This window comes from Chlamydotis macqueenii, chromosome 1 (genome assembly GCF_036417535.1).
Source record: "Chlamydotis macqueenii isolate bChlMac1 chromosome 1, bChlMac1.mat, whole genome shotgun sequence".
Taxonomy (NCBI): Eukaryota; Metazoa; Chordata; class Aves; order Otidiformes; family Otididae; genus Chlamydotis; species Chlamydotis macqueenii.
Window position 1 is genome coordinate 131,176,233 of NC_141556.1, and position 17,050 is coordinate 131,193,282.

Sequence of the window (17,050 nt, forward strand, 5' to 3'; positions counted from 1 at the left end):
AGAATAGTTCAAGTATTTGAAAAATGGCTTGCCAATAAAAGCACCACCTGTCAAATTACTCATAATGAAGGCAGAAACTAAAACCTGCTTATGCTAGGAAATCCCAAAATAAAGAAGTCATCCAAACATTGTTTCAATAAGGCATGGTCTTTTTTTTTCATGCTTTTCATCTTAAATGCAACGTACCTACGGGACCTTAGGGATTCAAGCAACCAGTTTTTGACTATACCATTATTCCCATTCTCTTTTCACAAAATAAGGAAATCCAATCAATGAAAGCTGCAACAGTTCTAAACTGTTGTTGATTCCTACCAACTGCTTCCAACTCTTCAGCCCATTTTCACACTCTAGGTAACTCCATGCATAAACTACATTTTAGCACAAAACAAAGAGCTGAGGAATGTTCATCCTGCTCCTTTGAAATATGCTGAATACCATACAGAATGGCTAGCAGAGGCTGATATAAAAAAAAGTAAAAAAACTCATCCCTCCCTTCATAGTGTTAACATACTCATCATCATCTCAGTTACATTTAAAATAAATTCAACTGGGTAAATCTTGCACTGTTGTGAACAGTGAAGTCAAACGCCAGTACACTGGCATCACTGGAGTTACGCTTCTCTAAACAAGAATTCAGCCACCAAACAGAAGCTAAAAATGGACACGTGTATATGGGAGTCAAAGCTTTTCTGAAAGAGTCTTCTACTGTAGAAATAGTGACTCTAAGTTTCAGGTTTTGTGAGTTTTTAAAGAACTTTGAGATGGAACATAACAAATGAGGAAAAATAAACACACAAAAGTCAGGAAAAACCCTGGTAGCTGTACACAGCATGTAATGAGTACTTGCTCACAAGCACTGATGCTATTAAATCAGATAAGATACACAACAGTTTTCAATTATTAGCTTTAATGACTTTCTCCTTATCCTAGATCTATTAAATAATTTATTTTTAAATCTGTCAAGATATACTGTGCCCTACGACTCTGTACAGAGTACCATATACATTAAATGAGCTAATGTTGGGAATGCAGTCTTTAACTGCCTCGACTAAGCTAGACTAAGTGACACTTCAGTAAAAGACTGTTGCTCAGCAATCTGGAAGTGATCTGAAAATACACACCTCAGGAAAACAAGGCTGCTGGGCCCCCCAAGGTTCAGAGACAGAGCTCCTCTCCTGCACGTGCTACAGTTCCCCAAACAGCATTTGGGCAAGGGGGCTGGAAAAGCCTAGAGTGTATCCATTCCCACCACGACAGACAGGGACTTGAGTGGCTAAAGTGAGCCATTTCCTGCCCAGCTCTAGAGCCTTGTGTTGACAACCCCATTAGTAAATGTTTTCAGCTGAACTTCCCTCAATTAGGTCCTTTGTCAGAGTAAATCACAAAGTAAATGGACCAGGTAGAGTTGCCACATGTGACTTTTGCTTGCTTAACTTCAGACAAAGGAGGATGGGGATCTGTTGCTTTGGTAATAACAATAGGAAAGCATGGCTTAATCCCCACATCAGCTCCAATTCGCTTAACAACCACAGCCCTCCACGGGGCTGTTCACATGGTATCTTTGTCAGAGACAAAGTTTTGTCAACAGCAGCACCCACAACTCAACAATCTGTAGCACGGGGCACCCTGCAAGCTATGGGGGTTATCTCTGCAGACTTTGGAGTGCAGACACTGTTTAGCAACATATTGCTATCTCATCCCAAACATTTTTTTCTTGGGATTAGTACCCAGCTTGTTACATCAGCTACACGTCTTTGTCTTGGAATGGCTCAGTCACCTTTGGCTTGTTAAAAAGGTGTTGGTATGTGCATACTCACAGAACCCCTACTGACATACAGCACCAACTCATGCATCTTTCATCCTGGGGAACGTTTGTGCCCAATAACACCCAGACATCCTTACAAGAAACTGCTCATGATATACTTACCCTCCATCACAATTTTTTTGTCCTGCTATTTTCTACAAGCTACTTCATTTCCAGAAGTATACTGTTTTGCAAGGGAAGTAAAAGTCTTCATACGCTAGCTAATTTCTTCCTAGTTGTGTCAGAAACTTTTTAATTAGCATAAAAATCTTCTGGTATTTTAGGTCTCTGAAATGCAGACATGAAATTGATAGTTTTAAAATAAAGCCTATTTAGTTCATATCAAATCATCTGTATGTTCACTAGTTCATTCTTACTACTCATAAAATGTTTCTGTTTTGCTGGGGTTTTTTTGTTTTTTTTAAAACTGTCCAGTCTATTGTTTTTTAAGTGTTCACTCCCTTATCTGTTTCACTTAATGGAAACTACATCAACTGACATTAACAGAAATATACTGTGGAAGGCTGCCTTAAAAAAGTATATGCTGTTTCTAAGTGAACTCAAGAAAACAAAACTGCTGAGGTCCCAAAACTCACAGGAAGTAGCACATGCTACTGTTCCCCAATTTGGTGCTTAATGGAGCTGGTAAAGCACAGAAAAGTAATTTAACCAACACCACTACAGACAATAAGTTGTCCAGCTAAAGCAAGTAATTTCCAGGGAAGATAAATTCAGTATGCACCAGAGTTCTGATAGCAATGAATATACCCAAAGAAAGCAATAACCATCCTTTATTAGTTTACATTTAACACTGCACTAGAAGAAAACATCCACTTGCAAAATGAATGATCCTCTCAAAATTCAGCTCTTCCATACATTCTTGTTCTTCATTCTTTAGTTTTGAGGCTTTATCACAAACTGCAATTCCTTACTATGTTTAGGATGCTCTCCTGGATAGCTTCTCTTAGAAGCTCAACTGTTTCCAGATCTGTATTATATTAGAACTTTGAGAACTTATTCCATGAGGGTTGAGAGCCTTCATTAGCAAACGTAATTTTGAACTGACAACACTTTTACACGATTCAACATAAAGCTGACAAAAGTAATTTGCTATTAAAACCAAACTCAACTAAAACTCTGCTACTTGACTAAACTGGTTGCACTCAGTCTGGAGGGATCAAGGAGCTGAAGAACAGGCAGGCCACATCCATGTTTACACCACTTATCCCCCAGCTCTCCCTGTGCCCTGAAGACAGTAGGTTTCTCCCTCAACTTACCAGCTGCTATATCAAAGCATCTGAAGTGACAGTCACCAGGGAACCACTTTACATCAAGCTGACCATATGCATTGCATGGAGCATGGCATGAAGGTTGGATGTGAGAAAAGTAAGGCTACTTCATTACTTAATACAACTGCATGACAGCAGCAGCAGCCCAAGTTGTGCAGCCTCACCAACACTGCCTTTTAGGAGAGGGCTCTGGAACAAACCAATCCAAGGCTCTGTCAACTGACAAACCGTTGGTGTAGCCCTAAAGAAGAAATCCAGGAAGCAAGCCAGCAGTCCGCAGCAGTCTAAGTGTCTGAGTAATTGACTGCCCTAGCTCTCCAGCTCTTTCACTTAGCACAGCAAACACTTGCAAGAGGTATCTAGAATCAAGACCAAACATTAACAGATCCTCCTTTCTTTCCATGAAGGAAGGGCACTAGGCCCACCTCCCCATCTTCATCTTCCCACAGCAGTAAGAATACTGTGAACCACACTCTGGTGCAAAAGCTTAAGTTGTATTTAGTAACATAGTGAAAAGCTGCTGATTTAAAGTGTCATGCTGCTGGAAAGCACAAGATCAACAAAAGTAAAAACATACAGGAAATTACCCATTGAGAAATTAGTATGAATGCTCAGCAACTGCTGAAGCTCATCTATTACACATGGCTTTCAGGAAACAGCATCCCGTTCTGCCTACTTCCTCCACCATGCTATCTAATTGAGGATACTTCTGAAAAGCATTAAAAAAAAAAAAACCCTGTCTGGAGGTAGATTTTATTTAAATTACCAAGCCTATACTCAGAGCAACATGGATATCCCCACAGGGGCTCTCTGCTTTACCACATGTGATGGTTTAGCTTGAGTTACAGTTGCTCACTCACCCTCCCCCTCCCCAGCGAGATGAGGGAGAGAATTGGGAACAAAGGAAACTTCTGGGTTGAGATGAAGACAGTTTACTAAAATAAAGGAAAACTACAACAATAACAGAATATAAGGATACTAATATATACAAAGTGAACAATGTATGTTTTCTCACCACCCAATGTCCCAATGACCAATACAGCCCGTCCCAAGCACAGAAACGAAACCGAGCAGCAAGAAAAGGAGCAAAAAGGGAGCGAGCAAGGTAGAGGGAATTATGCCAGCAAACAAGATAGAGGAATGGATGCCAGGATGGCAGATACCTGCCCTGGCCAACCCCCACTTATATACTGAGCATGACGTTTATGGCATGGAATACTCTTTGGCCAGTTTGGGTCAATTATTCTGTCTGTCTTTCTCCCAGCTTCCTGCATCTGCACATGAGAGACTCGGAAAGCAGGACAGCGTCCTTGGTCTCATTAGCAACTCATATCATCAGGGTGTTTTATCAACATTCTTCACAAATGAAATCCAAAACACACCAGCTACTGAGAGGAAAATTAACTCCATCCCTGCTGAAACCAGTACACCATGGAAACTGGCAACTTGATCAACTTGCTTCTGTTACCATGAGTGCACTGTATATAGGTTTTTCTTTCCCATGAATTCCTCCCTATCTATCCTACACAGGCATATCAACTTTTACATGCTTTCTCCTCTTCAAACTTTCATTACTGTTATACTCTAGCACTTGAGGAAGACTGTGGAATTTGCAGCAACAGGTATTTTCAGTTGACAGTGTAGTAAGAAATCAGATTATACACTTTAAAATTTAGAGTTTTGAGGACCTTACTCAGACACCAGTTCAGTTATCTCCTGGAGAAATTATACAACAGAGAATTATTTTCTAGGAAGTTCCTAGAACATGTCAAAAGACAATTTAACTCTGGAAACTGCTCCTTAAGAAGAGGCAGTCTTCTTAATGGGAATGATCAAATGACATTGCAAAGAGGAAAGCCAGTTTGAGAATTCACATCTCATGTCACTTTCAGGCTCAAGGAAATACAGGAAAGCAAAATGAGGCCACGTAATCAAAAGAAAGCCAACCTTTAAGTATTGTACATCCTTTTTACCTTTAGCTATTTTACCTTCTAATCATTCAGAGTGCATGTATTCTTGGTATTACCTTTTTAGGGGGAACTAAATACAAGCTTAACTCAAGACAGAGGAAGGACAGCATCAGAGTATCAGCTTGGCTATCTTTTTACTGACCTCAGAAACAAAGTTATCCAGAACTCAAATCTTGATCAAATTATTCAGAAAGACTATAAAAGCACATGTAACTAGAGACAAAAACTAAGAAACACTGTACAAAAACAACAGACAAGTAACATTTTTCTATGCACTTCAAGTACAAAAAACAAATACTTTTGATCTGAAGAAGCTAGTGTCACATTTGAAAAGCTGACTGAAATATACTAAAAACAGAAGCATGACTAGGAAAGATAATAAATAATAGGACCAGACAGCTTGCCTGTTACCTTAAATCAGGCCACAAGTTTACCAGCACAGCTGGTCTACATTACTTTTATATATAAAGTACATATATATAGAGAGCTGCACATACAAATACATTCATGCACAGTAAACAGAGACAAATTTCAGCAGGCAACACATTCACCTGGGAACACCTTTTTTCCTTCTAGAGATATTAGTTCTGTCTCTCAGTACACAGAGAACTTAAAAATCCTTCGGCAGTTTTCATATGTTAGCAATGTGGCCAAATGAGTTGCTTAACAGGACAGACAGGAGAAGAGAGCCACGAAATTAAAGCTTATTTAGCTTAACACCAGTCATGAAGTACACTGAAGTACACTGATTTCAAGAACACAAACAGTGACTGACACAATAGATGTCAAGAACAAACAACTGAATAACTGGAAACAAATAAAGTGAAGTGCAATAAAAAACTATGGTAGTTACTAATAAATATGCTAGATAAACGTATACAGTAATTACCTAACCCTGACACTGAAAGGCAACTGCAGGAAATAAAGTGAATGTGGTTTTGCTTACCAGCGTACCCGAGCAGCTTCTGCTCATGTGAGTGTCACCAATGACACCAGTGACCCTTGTCATGCTGTTAGTTACTTCAGTAGCTGCTTGAGAAGTGTATGATAGCGTTCAAAAGCACAAACAAGACAGGAAAACTTTTCATCATTCACATGCTAAGGTTAGACTTGAATGTATTTAGGCATATTCAATCCTCAGAAGAATTACAAAAATATTTCACTAGCTTGAGCTGCCCTGCATCTGGAAGGACTGCCCCTCAGATCAAGACACCATACAATGTTACTGCACCAATATAGCCCAGATTTATCAATTCAACTGTTCTGATATCCAAACTGCAAGATAACAGACAAGACGATCAACAGTATTCTGCTTCATTTTAGTCAGTTCATACACAAGGCTGTTAAGAGAACAGTTTGCCCTGCCTGCATCCCAGAAGGAGATCCAATACAGAGAGAAAAAGATTTGTAAGGGAGGACAAAGGGGACAATTTATAGGAAAAGAAAATCCACTCACCTGCCATTTTTCTTAATGTAGGTTGCTAAGTAGCCATGGTCTTCCCAGTTATGAACTGTTTCTGTCACTCCCTGCTCCTGAAAAATGGGCTGTAGAGCTTTAAGAATGGCATTGCAATCAGCTGCAAGATTAAGAGAAAAAAAAATAATTAGTAAGGATTTTCCACTCAAATCAGTTCTGCTTTTATTTTTTTAAAGCCAGAACAGTTTTTGCTGACAGCCTGGAGTACCTTTTCTTTGAGTTCCATGTGAACAGCAACTTTAATGTACCTCCTCACCTTCCCCTCATCCCCAGAGATATTCCTCAGTGCATGGAGATTCAAACAATTTTCTTTTAAATCAGCCTTCACCTCTGTGCACAGAAGTCTATCTACAACAGGTGTAATAAGAGTACTATTATGGCAACTGTTGGTCACCTACACTACCACAATCCAAGTCCTTGATCATGTAATTACTGTTTAAATCACTCAAAAAATACACAAACAACAATGCCAGAAAGAAACCACAGCATTGACAAGAAACTGAGTTACCCTGTCTTACAGCTCAAGATTTTTTCAAAGGCATTGAAAAATAGACAGGGCAGACCATCCTATCCACTCTGCTCTACAGAAGCATCTTTTTTCATAACATCCAGGACAGCTATGGATGCTATGCTATAGAAAAGACCTCTCACTCAGAAAAACACATAAAAATTCACCGGGAAATAAGTAAAGAAGTCACTCTGGTTTTACTCCCTGTCCCCAAATGCATATACCTTGGAAGCCAGTAAGGGCAGCTTGAAGATGTTTTCAGCAGTAGTTTCCAGGATATTATTGATTTGTACAAGCTTCCAACAAATGAACAAAAAAAAATTTATATCAAGCAAATCACAAAGTTCAGCTCATCTGTCATATCTATGCAACTCCACAGTAGACTAAGCTGAAAACCTGATTACTCGAAATGTATGTTTGCCCATCTGTAAAGTCCAGATTCAAGCATCCCTTTATGTTTTAACCGAATGACAGACCAAGCATTCACTTTAATTTTCCTTAACACAAAGTCAAGTGCAACGCAATTCCCCAGTATCTTGCCATGGGTACTTAATAAAAATGGAAATGCCCTACTTCTTAGTGCTCATGCTATTTGATCCTGAATGCATATTCCAAGGTAAATACTTACTCTTCACTTTCTACATCTCACTAACTCCCTATAGTGCAAATTATGGGGAAGCAGAACCAATGAAAAATAAGTTACATTGGACAACAGTGAATGATTCAACTGCTGGCCCATTCTCAGTTGATAGTACTGCTGATGGATTGTTACCCTCACTGACGAAACACCCCACACAAAGTCCACTATCACTATGAAGCTTTTTTCCTTCCATACCCTCCTATCAAAGTTACATAATTTGTACCAGGAACTAACATCAGTCAGGTACCACCATGATGTAAGGAATACTTAACACTCAGAGTACACAGTTTATCTGCCCCTAACTATTGTTACAGCAGTAGGTAAGTGGGTCAACAATCAAGCCAACATGTTTCTGGGACATTAAAAGCATAAGAGAAATCGGGCCATAATTAGAGCCACAGTTCTTAAACTGGTTCAGTCTCTGCAGCTTTGCACTGAGATGGGAACCTCGCACTGCTCACTTTAAACTTGCAGCTTCTGGCATGCTTCAGCACTCTTTTTGGGGAGGATAGGAGCAACTGCCCCAAAGCCAGCATATTCACAGAAAATTTTTGTCACTTCAGATGTGGTCCCCTCTTCTTGCTTTGCATTTACTTCCTTGCCCCACTCCTTACTTTCTGCCTTATGTTTTACAAAACCCAGGCTCCTTTCCTTCTCTTACTTTTTATGTCACCACCACCACAACATTACACAAGAACTCAGTTTAAGAATACATGCCATCCCCTTCCAGACCAGTATATTAGCAAGAAACTCAAACTGAACTTGTATGCAACTAACCCCCAGACCACTTCACTTCTGCAGCTCCAGCAAGATACTGAAGTAGTAAGATGGAGAATAGACTCTGGAAGAAACTAAGTGCTCATACCACATCTAGCCTACCTGCTGCTTTCAACAGCTTCAAGGGTTCCTGCTAGGTGCATCTTGTCAAAGACTAGGACAAATCACAGATATTTTTCTGCTACATGAACATACTAATCCTTCACAAGCTGCTCATCATTCAGCAGTATTACTTTGCTAAGCAGCCAGGCACAAGCTTGACTGAGTTGTTCTTATTATGCAATTAACTTTAGGAAATTAAAACAACAAAAATATGCTCTTTCATCAGGTCTCCTTTTGGTTGCACCACACAAGATTTGCCTTGGAGGGCTAATTAATTCTCCAAAGTTGGAGACTCTTTTTTAAAGTGTTTGAGGCATCAGCGGTTGCCTGAAGGCATCAGGAAGTTTCAGGAATCTCAGGATCTCTCACCCAAATCCTCTTGCCACCACCTCACTCCAAGCTCAGATATGCTACACCAAGCATTGACAAGCAAAAAGAACAATGGTGATTACAGCAGTATGAATACCTTTGAATCTACATCAAAGTGTTAATTCAAGTAGTCATTAATTTGTTTTGCTATTCAGGAACAAAGGAAACAAACTCTGGTTACAAAGCATGAAACTGTTGTAAAGTATTCTATAATTATTTGCCAGAAGGAATTAAAAGGCCCAAAGTTTCAACTCTACACAGAACAGAAACAAAACTACTGTTTAAGATTTGAGAGATACATATTTCTCAAGAGAGTTAATGCTCAGTTAAGTCAGAGAGTTTTTGAATCCCAGTACAGCTGAAGAGACGATTTGCAGCAGTTGCAAAGGTTCCTCTCAAGTTTTAGCAGCAAGAAGGCATTATTTGACAGTGATCTGTGAACAGGAGCACAGCTCACAGTTCAGTTACTCTAAGTATTCAGTCTGGCCTCATGCATAACAGTGGCTAGTTTTACCCAGATACTCCAACACTGAGCTCAGTCTGGCTCAACAGCAGATTACTATCTCTAAAAATATTCTGGTTTAAGACTTCCTCATAACAGAGGATTGACAAAATCTTAGTAAGCTATGGGAACAGTTTAGCTCTCATTTGAAAATATTCACCTGATTTCTGACTTGCAGTTTTTCTTACTCTGATTTTGAATCATTTCCTCTAGCAAGCAAGAGTGTAACACAACCAAAACAAAAGGACACATGAAATTGCTTAGATAAGCTTCCGCATCTCTGATGTACTATTCCCTTGGTAGCTACAGTTTCAATAGAGAAATGTGAAGGAAAAAAAAAAATCAAGTTAACTGCTTTATTAAGAATACATTAAAGAGTTAGTGTAAACTAGAAGACAAATGCAGAATACGCTAATAGTAAACAGCAACCTGAATGACTAGCACATCATTTCAATTTGGAGCTGTATAAATTAATCATTGCAATATTAGTCATTGTTTTGTGCAAGTCTGAAGTTCTCACACATGGGCACTCTCCCTGTCAATTCCAATTCTTCAAAAACCTCACAGGAAAAGAAAACATCCAGAGCCAAAGTGGGAAGGTGTCAGGTAGAAGTGATGAAGGGAACACACCTGAGAAGAGAGATTAATTTCTAGCCAGGTGAAGTCCCAGGGGCGGTTGAAGAGCAGGGCAGCAAGAGGATGGGCCTTCAACCTGCTGCAGTGACACACCTGACTGCTCTGGCAGCAAGCCCATAGGTGTACAGAGGTTCCTCTCCTGGTCTGAGGCATTTTTCCACAGTGCCAATGTTGTATCTCAATCCTGATCATGAAAAAACTCCAGAACTTGGAGCATGCTGCAGAAATACTTAGCAAGCAAAGTGTTCGTAAGTTTTAAAATCCAGAGCAAGGAGAAAGTTCAGGCTCTAGTGTATGTATTTCACAGGCCCTAGATTTTCTTTAGGCACTTTTTTTCCCTTTAGTCCCAGGACAAAGGAGCTAGCTTTTGCCTGACATGTTAACAGATGTAAATGAAAAACAGCTGGCTTTTAGCAATGAGGCTTAAGCATGAGGCTTAAAAAAAAGGGCAGCAGGTAGAAATAGTCATCTACTATTCACCCATCCATGAGAAAACAGGTCACCAAGTTTCCCTGTGCACTTACTCCACTTTATTATTCTGTATTACAGAAGGTTAAGAGTAGAAGGCTGCTTTTTCCTAAAAAGTTTCCACATAATTTGTCCCCCACACACCTACTCTGAGGACTTCCAGTTACACAGTGAATCCAGGAAAATCAAGCTATGCTGTGCCACAACAGGAAAATGTGTGAACTTACCAACACATTCATGTAATCACCACAGTCAATATAAATCACTCAGTGCATCCAAGTGTCCTTTTAGAAATTACAGATAAAACAATCATGAATCAAAGTATTAAAGATACTCGGCTACCAACAGGAGAACACAACCCTCTTCTTCCCCTGCGCTACCACCACCTTTATATCAGTTCAGATTGCCAAGAGAAACACACACACACAAACACATCCACATGAGATAACAAATCTCTGCCAGACACTAGAAGTGTTTAATGCCGTATTTGCAGCACTCCTGAAAGCGTAGTAGTTTTTCCCCTTATATGCAGCTAAATACTCTATATTCCTCTTTCAATAATCACCCCTCATGTCTTCCAGTTCTGCACAAGTTAAATACAATCCACCTTTTCCCTGTCCCTTCTCACACACTCCACAGCTACCAGTCACCTTTTCCCCTGAATTATCAGACTGGAGACTGAACTCCAGATGTTTTCCTGTGTTGACCAATGCCAAGCTAAAACTGTGCTGCCACCAGAGAACTTCCATCCCGATTCCTGCATTTTCCTTTACACTCACACACTAGGGGAGGGGCAGGGGGTGGTGTGGGAAGCACCCAAAGCCAACTTGCAACATGTATTTTAAGCACTAGAGCTGACATAAAAAGGAGGGAGAGGGAAGGGCGAAAAAGTGTTTAAGTCAATGATGTGACCATATCCCCCAAGCAAGCTCGTAGTTCATCTGAGGTTTGATTTTTCTACATAAAGTCAATTTTGTGATCATCCCTCTGGCACAGCCTGGTAAGGCAGGTAACAAAGAACAGCAGAGGTTGGAAGGGACCTCTGGAGATTGTCTCATCCAACATCCTTCTTAGAGAAGGCTCAATGAGAACAGGTTGCTTAGGGCCACAAGCAGTAAGGTCTTTGCTGTCTCCACAGACTGAGACTCCGCTGCTTCTGTGAGTAATCTGTTCCAGTGTTCAAGCATCATCACAATGACAAGTGTTTTCTTATGTTCAGACAAAGTTTCATATGGTTCAGCTTGCGCCCACTGCCTCCGGACCTGTCACAGAAGGCACCGAGTGAAGTCTAGCTCCATCTTCTCCACTTTCCCCATCAGGTATTTTATTTATATTTATATATATATATATATATATATATATATTATTTGGCATAGCATTTATCAGGGACATGGTTTAGTGGTGGACTCAGTAGTGTTACATCAACAGTTGCACTAGATCTTAAGGTTCTTTTCCAACCTAAATGATTCTATGATTCTATACAGGTAAGAACCCCTGAGCTTTCTTTACTCCAGGCTGAGCAGTCCCAGCTCATCCAGCCTCTCTTTGTATGACAGATGCTCCAGTCCTTTAATGAGGCTCACAGCCCTACGTTGGGCCCACTCCAGTAGGATCAACACGCACTGGGGAGCCCAGCACTAGACCCAGCACTTCAGATATGCCTCACTGAGGCCGAGTTGAAGGGAAGGATCACCAAGCTGAAAGCAAAGCTGTTCTTAGCCTGTACTTGTGCACAGGGTCATTTTTTCCCAAACATAAGGCCTGGTAGTTCTTTTAGGTGAACTTCTTCGGGTTCCTGTAGCCCAGGAGTGCCTACAGTGCAATCACTCCTCCTAGTCTTGTGTCATCTGCAAGCCTGCTGAGGATGTGCTCCGTTCCAATGTCCAGGTCACTAACAGAGATATTAAAAGTGCATCACCCCCACTATCTACCCCTCCTTGAGTATACTACCACTGACTGGCCTCCAGGTGGACTTTTTGTTGCTGATCACAATTGCTTAGGCTCAGTAGTTCAGTCTTCAATCTACTTCACTGGATTTCTCTACTCTATACTTCACCACTTTCCCCATGAAGATGTTACTGGAAACAGTGTTGAAAGCCTACAGGTTTGCAAATAGTTTCCAAGATTATTTACTCCACGACTTTCCCAAGTATCAAGATAAAGTTGACTGGCCTATAGCTCCCTGGATCTTCCTTCTTTCTCTTTTGAAGATAGGAGCAATAACCGATTTCCTTTCGGTCTCAGATTCTTCACTCAGGTGCCCCGAGAGAATCACTACAGTCTCACACATCTACAAGGAACCTGGTCCTGTGTAGAGTACCATACACCTTCCACACTTGACACCTACCTTCTTCCCTCATCTCCCCCCCACACAGGAGTCTCCCAAACTTGACTTATCTTCCCTCTGCCACTCATCAGAACGAGGTCTGTGGAAGAAGAGATTCAAAGGAATGCAAGGGGAGAAAAGAACAGATATTTCAATTTTCCTAATACCATCTTTAAAAAGCAGAACTTTTCCTTGCAGTTTCAAGAACACTACTATAACTTTAGTAGTAACAGTGACTAAAGTAACACAAAATAGATGGGGACTTCTCACGTTTGTTTTTTTTTTTTTAAAGGTAGCTCATAAAGTCATGTCTCACATTTATGGAGTAATAAATACCTTAAAGCTTACTCCAAATCCCCAACATTAACGTAAAGAGAAAAGAGCAACATAGCCCCTTTTTCCTTCCTATACAACAATAAAAATTGAGTTTTGAGGTACACAATCAGTAAGTTATTACTTAAAACATTAAGCAAGAATTCAGTCAAAAGCAACTGTATGGACAGTGAACAGGAATAGTTGTGCTTCAACTTCTGCAAGCAGTTCAAAGGGAATGTGAAAACAAAAACATCATTCCCAGAGATACAGTCTGCTTACACCTTATGTTATTAAGAAGTCAGTAACATAAAATCACCTTTTCCCACTATCTCCTTTGAGTTTTGACACAGAGATTTTTCTTTTTCAGTTCTTTCACAAAAGCAGACTAAGGACTTATTACCTTTAAGGGAAAACTCTACATAAAACCTTAAGTTTTCAGCTATAGGTCTATCAGCTCCATCCCCTTCTATAATGGAAAAAAAATAGATTAAATAAGTTACTCCTTCACCTTTCCTCTATTTAATTTCTTGTATTGGGACAATCAAAAATTTCGTTTACTGTACATATAAAACCAGAAGTGATCTTGTGTATTGAATATCACATGTTTTGTGAATCTGAAGTTCCTGAAGTTTTCTGTAACCTCAACCTCAATAAAAATAAGCTCCAACATCAGTGAGGCTTAAGCCTTACCGTTTGCGCTTCAAGGAGACATAAAATTTCAGTTACTGGATTATGACGTTTAAAACACCTATTACCAAATTGTAGAATAATGGTACAATCACATCTCAGAGTACCATCAGTAAGCACATACACAGAGTAAGGCTCATCTGAAACAGTGTTACATACAACAGCCATGATCTTAACTACAAGGTCAATTTTGTAAGGTATCTTATAATTTGAAATTCAACACATGAGAACAGCAGCAGGTTCGGCTCCATGCTACAGCAGAAGTGATGTGGTATTGGCTTTTAAATGCTGACAGTGAAAGCCTTCCATTTAATTTCTATCTCATCTTTAAGACAAAAAACTTATTTTTGTAAAGGTTAAATAGTGAATTCTACAAGGACAGATAATGCAGTTACAAGAATTGATTATTTTAGTACATTCAAAACACCACAACATGGAGTGTAATTGAAATCAGTGAGAGCAGAACATAAGGTTTATTACACTACATCACAGCATTCCGACTCTATCTCAGTCTCCCATGAATTTTCAAACACTTCATTTAAACGAGGAAGCAAAGAATGGTAACAAGGTTGGCAGTTTTATTCCTCATCACATAGGATCTCTCGTACAAATGCTTTAAGAAATAAAAATCCTTTATTAAGGAGCTTTTCTTACTCTAACATGACATCTTCTGCACATCAAACCTCAGCAAAAGCAGAGCACTATTACTGTAAAAGGGGTTCAAGTATACAACTACTTTTTTGTCATTCTTTCTCTAAGTGAATGCCACATTCCTGGCAGTATTGGTCATTCTATATCCATTTCACAGTTGTGTGTTAATAACCATGCTGTTCAGTACTTTTGGAATACAGCAGAGGAATGTAACCTTGGTAGAGAGTACAGCAGAGAATAAAGGGGGAAAAAGAGCAGACTAAGAAACAGATTGTACCAGTTGCACAAAACACTTCTCTGTTTTACTCTCCTCCCCTTACCAGGACAGCAACCCTTCAGGTGAGCCAAATTGCAAAGTGAAACATCAATATAATTACGCTTTAATGTAAAGCTGGTCACTAAGCCAACATAGGTGTTATCTAAATTAATAATTTGCTTGCTTGAATAAAGCAAGTACATTGCACATATGAAGTTAGGGAGACTAGCAAGTCTTTTCAAGCACAAATGAAGACTCATCACCACAAGATACATAATGAAAGAACCAGCAGAAGCATTTGCTACCAATTTAGAGCTCATTTACGCTTGAAGACAAACTTTAGTTTAGTTGTGAACATTAAAGTGTTTATTAGTAAATTTTACAACCATGGACCACATTTCCCCCTGCCCCACCCCTGTCAGCTCACAGACTGACTTCTCAATTAATATATTCTTGACTTCTGGGAGAAGATGAGAGCCTTACTGAAGGCATTTTGTATTTTAAGAGAACTCAGAAAGGAAAAATTCTACTGATGGGTTGCAGACTTAAGTCTGTCTGGGGGACTGTTACACGTACAGCCACGCACTCGTGTACAGATGATTTTATTCTGTTACGACGACAGATGAAAGAAGCCTTGAAACAGATTACTTAAATGAAGCAGCTCAGCTTTATTATTACACTTTTACTACATGTAGTAGTAGTAAAAAAGTAGTAGTAAAAGTATTTACGAGTCTTCAAAATTCTGCCACCCAGAATCCCTACTCATTTGTTAGACAAGGAGCACCAGCCAGGATTCAGCAGGACAGCAGGTATAGGTCGCTTCTGCATTATGCCGTATCTCCTGCAGAGTTATTACCTGAAGAAGCCAGAATGCATCATTCACAGAACTATCTCTGAAAATCCATACCAGTGCAAACATGTAAGCAAACATGGCAACTGGCCCTACAAGAGAGCTCAATTATTATGAGTATCATTAATAAGATACCCAGAGACAGGAAAAGAAACCTTTCACTCTAACTGTAGCTGACTACAGCAGAGCCAGCAAAGTCAAGGTTAAAACACTTGCGGCATGTCTGAATCTAAAACTACTTGAAAGGAAAGAATGAAGACAAAGGATCACCTTCCAGAATCTACCTTGATTTTATTTGCATAAGTATTTGATTATCATCTCTGATATGACTAAGGAGTTGCTTAGGAAATCAAGCACTGCAAGTAAACTTTCTGGCTTATTTACTGTACAAATAGTGCTCTTGCCTGTGGATTCTTCAGCACCTGAAGGCTTACTCCTGATGACTCCTGCATCACAACACTAGTGAAGCTTAAAAAGAACACATCATAGGGACCTATAGAGGGTTTTTTTCCTTGTAATCTTTTGGCAAAACTTTTAGAAGCCACTCATTGCTGCTGGGAGCACTTGAGGGTCCATTTTCAACCGGCTATTAGAGGAATGTTTTACACTTACCTTGGGTGAGTCCTACAAGAACACTGCACAAGACAAAAGAAAAAAGATGACATCAAGCATGCCAAATTCTGATAGCCAGGACTACTCTGAAGGAGAAGGTATATAAGTACACTACTCCCTCAGAAACAAAGGCAGAAAGAGGATAAACGCAGCGAACTGTCAGGTTACAATACCTTTCACAGTAATCACATGCAGAGTTAAAGAATGTTTTAAAAGTCTCCCCCATTCACTTTGACATTTACAAATTATTTATTTCTACATTTTTACAACATATGCTTTGAAAGTTTATTTCTTATATGTGGCATCTAATTGTAGCTAGTTATGATGTGACACCCTATTATGGTTAACAACAACTTTTTAAATGCAGATCTTCCGGTGAGCTGTTGTGCACCATTCCAGAAGTCCTGCCACTTTCCAATAACTCTGGAAGAAGAAAAACCATTTATAGGTCTCCACAACTAACAGTGGCTGACATTCTGTAAGTCACATTGCCATTTAATGATCACATAAAAGTTTAGTTAAGAAAAAAATCCTTTTAAACTTTTTTCCTTTCCCTAATTGCTCCCTCCCCTCTAAGATTATTATAGGTTTTCCACATCATACAAATACACTGTTTAATACAGCAGCAATATTTGCTTATTTCACATGTCAGTGAAATATTTGCCACACTGCTCTGGACAACCTACAGTTATCCTTTACATTTTAAACATCTAAGTCCTACAACAGACTCTTCCAGACTTGCTGCTTGGTCAAGTCTAATTTTGCTATGGAAAGAGCACTTCACTTATCTGTTGGGATGAAGTGTTGCAAG

At 39.6% G+C, this 17,050-nt stretch overlaps 1 protein-coding gene across 1 annotated transcript in view; it reads right to left on the reverse strand.

Annotated features, from left to right (window-relative positions):
* Positions 1 to 17,050, reverse strand: part of SMS (spermine synthase) — a 52,376-nt gene that overhangs the window by 28,388 nt on the left and 6,938 nt on the right. The window contains exon 2 of the mRNA XM_086767139.1: positions 6,520 to 6,640. Within this exon, the coding sequence (XP_086623265.1) occupies positions 6,520 to 6,640 (121 nt within the window). The remainder of the gene's footprint in view (positions 1 to 6,519; positions 6,641 to 17,050) is intronic.